The 6,146-nt window shown below is 34.9% G+C and overlaps 1 protein-coding gene across 1 annotated transcript; it reads left to right on the top strand.

Annotated features, from left to right (window-relative positions):
* The first annotated feature begins 217 nt into the window (after positions 1–217).
* LOC308693443 (uncharacterized protein) lies at positions 218–3,933 on the top strand. The gene is made up of 2 exons (XM_081370343.1): positions 218–271; positions 1,584–3,933. The coding sequence occupies exon 2, from the start codon at positions 1,589–1,591 to the stop codon at positions 2,660–2,662; it is 1,074 nt and encodes a 357-aa protein (XP_081226469.1). The 5' UTR covers positions 218–271; positions 1,584–1,588; the 3' UTR covers positions 2,663–3,933.
* Positions 3,934–6,146: the final 2,213 nt, after the last annotated feature.

Here is a 6,146-nt window from a genome sequence, read left to right as displayed (position 1 = left end):
CTAATGTGCTTTGTTCATTAGTTGATAATGAACTTGCTATTTTCGGAAGTGTTGATGTGAGGTGATTTAAAACAAAAACAAAAAAAACACTGTTTTGAAGCTTTATTTGACCCGAACGCGTCTCTGTGGCTTTTAGGCTTTCAGAGTCATTCAGCGCCACCTTGAGGAAGACGAGCGAGTAACACATTTCCTGCTCGATGCGACACCAGCGGGCGCGTTACGGCAGATGTTTACGACAGTAAGAGGGCTGCTTCACGGCGGAGTATCGTGTGTGAGTTTCATTTCTTTGTTTATCACTGTTGTAACTGACGTATCTTCTTAAAATGACTAATAAATGCGATGGGTGTATGTCTGGATGATTTATTTTAAACGGTAAACATGTTTATTTAACTTAAATTCCCTACAATATTTTTCTATTGCAGAGGAATCTGTGTTCTTAATTAATTCTACAACATTCATTACTTTAATATACAGCGAAAAAGTTTAGGTAATTGTTTAATGGAGACAAACAATGCTTGTATAATGCAGGTTTTTTATATTTATTTCCAGTGTCTGTTTGTTTTGGTTTGTATTCATGTGAGTGAAATATGTTTTAAATGTAGAAATTGAAAGACAAATAAATTGTTTTAGTGGTTCTGCAGGTTTTATTAAGTTAATTTAAGACCTTTTTATGACCAAGTAAAGAACAATGTAAGGAATAAATTGAAGGGAAAACAACATGTCAATATCTCTAAATGTAAATGTCTAGGGAGAAGTGAGTTATTAGCTACACGTCCGAGTTTGGAAACACCACTTCCAACATTTTTAACATGTTGATATTCATTACTTTTTAATTCATTTTAAAAATCAAAAGTAGCTTCAATACCTCTGCTCTCAAAATCTAGAATATTAAAATATATTTTACTGTATCTTCTGATCACACAGAAGAAAAGTGATGTTTTTCCTCAGTATTTTTTTCAAGTGCAAATGTATAAATATTCTTAAATCAAGATGCATTCATTGCAGATACAAAAAGTCTTGAATTCTGTGAAATTGATCAAAATTAAGTGAGTTTGTGATTAAAACAAGACCAAATATCTGCCAATGGGCTCAGATAATTAACTTGTTTCAAAAGGAAACCTTCATAACTCTGAAAGACATATTTGTTCTTGTTTTATGCATAAACTGACTTCATGTTGTTTAAGACTTCATTTTACATTTTACATCTCTCAGTTTAAAGTTGTTTGGATATTATTTGTGTAGGAAAATATGGCAAAATACTAAGGAATTTTTTTTTTTTCACAATGCATGCAAGATTTAATGCCATGACTTTATGAATTTAAGACTTTCTGCTCTGATTTAAGACAATTTTAAGGCCTCAATTTGTTTAAGAGTGATTTTACAAAATAATTACTAAAAAAGAAAGAATATAAGAGTATCTAAAACGGAATATTTTTTATAGTTATACAAACATATATTCATTTTTTTTTTTCACAGATTTGGTCTTTTAGACCTTTGCATCACACAAAAATCATAATTTGCACAGTTATCCAGAACTCTTCTCTCTCTTGATTTGATTTTCAATCGAATGTTATTTTTTGTAGATCTGATGGAGGTGAAAGAGGAAAGTGAAGAACTGAATGTAGTGGAGGAGTGTCAGAAACCTCAGAGTCTTTCAACCGGAGGAGAATCTACAAATCACCCAGAGACTGAAGAAAAGGTCTCAAGAAAAATAACTCGAAGAAAAAAAGCTAAAAAGTCTTTCACACACCATCAATGTGAAAAAAGTTTTGAAGTAAAGAAACGCCTTAATAGTCATATAAAAATTAACCCTGTAGAAACTCCTTTCACTTGCCCGCAGTGTGGAAAGACTTTCGCACATAGAAGCAAACTCGAGGTTCACTTGAGAGTTCACACTGGAGAGAAACCGTACACCTGTCCTCAATGTGGAAAGAGTTTCATACTTAGTAACAGACTTAAGAGACACCTAAGAGTTCATGAGAGCCTGCACTCATGCCGACACTGTGAAAAGACTTTTGAAGTAAAGGAACACCTTAATAGTCACATACAAATTCACCATGGAGAAACACTCTTCACTTGCCCGGAGTGTGGAAAGAGCTTCACACACAGAAGTAAACTTGAGGCTCACTTAAGAGTTCACACTGGAGAGAAACCGCACACCTGTCCTCAGTGTGGAAAGAGATTCAAACAAAAAGGACACCTTCGCAAACACATGAGAATTCACACTGGAGAGAAACCGTATACATGCACTCAGTGTGGAAAGAGTTTCACCGGCGCATCAACTCTCACTCATCATCTGCGCATTCACTCTGGAGAAAGACCATTCACGTGTGATCAGTGTGGGAAAGATTTTATTTCATCACCACATCTAAAATCACACCTGAAAGTTCATTCAGACGAGAGGCCTTATGTGTGTTCTGTCTGTGGAAAGAGTTTTTCACGGCTGGACGGTTATAAACTGCACCAGAAAACACACACCGGTGAGAAAGATCATGTGTGTTTGGACTGTGGAAGGAGCTTCACTACATCTTTCCAGCTGAAATTGCACCAAAGAAATCACACTGGAGAGAAACCTCAGTGCACTCAGTGTGGGAGGAGATTCAGCCACCCAAGCAGTCTAACGGTTCATATTAAAAAGCATTGTCGAAAGTTGACATACTGATGGTTTAGTGTGCACTGCAGAACAGTAATTTGACAAAATAATTTTAGACTATATAAAGTTGTTTAAAAAAAGTTTGCAACACAGCTTCTGAAGCTATAAAGGGATCTTAAAGGGACAGTTCACCCAAAAACTAAAATGTTGTCATCATTTACTCACCCTCAAGTTGTTCCAAACCTCCACAAGTTTCTATGTTCTGTTGAACACAGAGGAAGATATTTTGAAGAGTGTGGGAAACTGAACAGTTCTGGGGCACCATTGACTTCCATAGTTTTTTTTCCTACTTTAGAAGTCCATGATTCCCCCCTTATTTCCCTGTTTATCAATGTGAACCTGTTTTAAAACAATCCTGTATAAAACGCTATAGAAATAAAGGTGACTTGACTCTAATGTGCACCAGAAAATTCACACTGGAGAAAGACCATGCAAATGTTAATAGTGGCTATGTTTCCATCCACTTATTTTTATGTGCTTTTTTTTGGGAATGTATGCGAAAACAGACCCACTGTGGCCTCTCCTACTGCAGCAAATTACATTTTCCTTAGTGATATTTGGCGCTAGTTTATCAGGTAGTGATGAATTCATTCTATTCGCCTTGCTGGATGGAAACCGTGTTTTTATTCGCAAATGCGATATAACAATTTTGTTAGTTAAATTCGCAACTTTGGATGGAAACATATCTATTGTGACACGAGTTTCACTCTGTCTGGAAACCTGAAAGCTGATTTGTTTTGTGTTCACTTTTTTAAATGATCAAAGATTTAAAAATAAGTTTTCTTGTATTTTTTATTAAAACAGGAATAATACAAAGTAAAAATAATATCGTATGAGTAGCAACTATACCTGTAACTTATAGATGTAACATGAAGACACCCTAATTAGGATGTAAAGCAGAAAAACAACACTAATTTTAAACTAGCTTTATTAATTTGACTAGCTTGCCTGGTTTTTATGATGATGATAGTGTATTAATCGCTTACTAGTGCAGCGATGTGATTTATAAAATGTGCGGCCCCTTTAAGAAGCCATGACAACATTGTACGCACTAACTGAGCATGCGCAGAAGAGAGAACACCGCGACCAGTTCGAGATGAACGTTGTTAATGTTAACCAGATTCAGATAAAAAACGATTGCAGGCTATTTTCGACGGATGCCGTATATTTCAGTCTGAAGATTAGTTAGACTAGTGTTTAAGTGCTTAAAGATGGAGTTTACTAAGGAGGAGATTGAAGACATGAGTGATCCAGAACCATACAGAATAAAACATGTAGATACTGAGGAACAAACAGGTTGGTGTCCATTCTTGATTCTTCATTATGATTACTTTGGGAGAAGTGAAACGATAAGCAGGATATGGACGGTAAATGATACAGAAATGCATCTAAAAGATCATACCATCATCCGATCCTAATGCGTTTTATGGATGGCACTTCCGGTTTGGGAAAGTTGTCCTGAAACAAATCGTTTCAAATTATAAGGTTGTTCTACAAATAATCCTTATCTGTCATTGTGACTGAATGAGCTGTACAATTTTCTTCATCTTCTTTTCACACGGATGCTTTTAAATGTAATGTTCTCCTCTTCACTTTCAAATGTTTCTAAAGCATGTGCTGTCAAATGATAAAATCACTTTGAAATATTCCAACATTTGAACATGAACATTTCTGATCAAGACAACTCAAGTTACATATTAATGACATTTATTATGTGATTATAATAAATTAGGTTATTTCATTCCACTGCATCTAATATGTTTTTAACTTGCAATATGTGTGATCTGTGCTTTGGTTCTTTATATTAAAGCTATGCATAAATTATGTTTTGTTCATAATTGTTTACGTTATTTACGAAATTAAATTTGATTTATAAATGTTAGTTTAAACTTTATGCACTTCTTATAGGCAAGCATGTCATCTCATTGCTTTAAATAAACAATTTAATGCGTTATATTTATATTTTTCTCTTTGCGTCCTCTTGTGGCCTCAGGAGACAAGCAAAAAGTTAATCTTCATAACATACAAGAAATTTTAATTTGACTGTTAAAACTAAAATACAAAATACATACAAAAAAATTAAATTTGACTGCTAAAACTAAAATTACTTGTTGTTTACCTTTAATAAATTGGGTAAATTAAAAATGCAGTGGTTACATTCAAACCTTTTTTCTTCTGGTCTTTGTTTAAAAAAAGGTTATCACTTGGTATATATATATATATATACCAAATGAAAAGAAACATTATCTTATCGTGATCATTTATTTATTTAGCTCCCTACTTTTGGGGTTATTCATGGTCTGTTGGAGTAATTTGTTAATGCTTTTATGCTGTTAAATTGGCTTTTAAATGTTTGATGGATGAAGGGTGAGTAGAATAATGTCATCTCATACCCAGTTTTTGTAAATGCTTATTGCATTCATAAAGCAAACTTTTTGCTGATTGTTTACAATTTAATGAAAGTTGCAGTCACAATTCACCCATACCGTCATGGGGCGTATAGGATAGCAGTTGTAATAAATTAATCTCTCATTTCTGTTTCTTTCTGCTATTAAATCAGAGTGCTTTTGAGCTTATTTTAACCATATAATGTTTTTTGTTATTTTAGATTGGATGGAAGTGAAACAGCAAAGACATGAACTGAATGAAGTGGAAGAAGAATGCCACAACTTTAAAACTCGAACAAAAGCCCAAAAGACGCACACCTGCACTCAGTGTGGAAAGAGTTTCACACGAAAAGGAGACCTTAACAAACACATGAGGATTCACACTGGAGAGAAACCGTATACATGCACTCAGTGTGGAAAGAGTTTCAATCGGACAACAGCTCTCAGTAAACATCTTCTCTGTCACTCTGGAGAAAAACCATTTAACTGTGATCAGTGTGGTAAAAAGTTTATTTCATCATCAGATCTAAAAAGACATCAGAGAGTTCATTCAGATGAGAAGCCTTATGTGTGTTCTCTCTGTGGAAAGAGTTTTTCACGGCTGGATCATTGTAAACTGCACCAGAAAACACATGATGAAGTGAAAGATCATGTGTGCTGTGACTGTGGGAAGAGCTTTACTAGAGCTGACCAACTGAGACAGCACCAAAAAACTCATACTGGAGAAAGACCTTACAAGTGCTCGTCCTGTGACCAGAGTTTTTCTCATTCTGGAAACCTGAAAGAACATCAGCGAGTTCATATTGGAGATATGCCGTACCAGTGTACTCAGTGTGGGAAGAGTTTCAAACATAAAAAAAGCCTTCTCTATCATAGAAAATGTTGTAAGATGATGTTACAGTCATCTTTTAAAGACATGAGTGATCCAGAACCGTCCAGAATAAAACATGAAGATACTGAGGAACAAACAGTTTGGTGTCCGTTCTTGATTCTTCATTGTTGACGACACTCTCCACCATTTACTGTAAGAGGATTTACAGCTAAACCAATAGACCAGTAATGGTGAATGAAGACCAGGACTGCGTCCGAAATATCACACTACTTCG

The sequence above is a fragment of the Scardinius erythrophthalmus genome (genome assembly GCF_964197995.2).
Source record: "Scardinius erythrophthalmus genome assembly, chromosome: 7".
NCBI classification, from domain to species: domain Eukaryota; kingdom Metazoa; phylum Chordata; class Actinopteri; order Cypriniformes; family Leuciscidae; genus Scardinius; species Scardinius erythrophthalmus.
The sequence above is the reverse complement of the archived record's forward strand: the minus strand, read 5'-3'. Positions and strand labels throughout refer to the sequence as shown.

Coding starts and splice junctions, on each gene's coding strand:
- LOC308693443 (XM_081370343.1), top strand. CDS start 1,589: ATGGAGGTGAAAGAGGAAAGTGAAGAACTGAATGTAGTGGAGGAGTGT.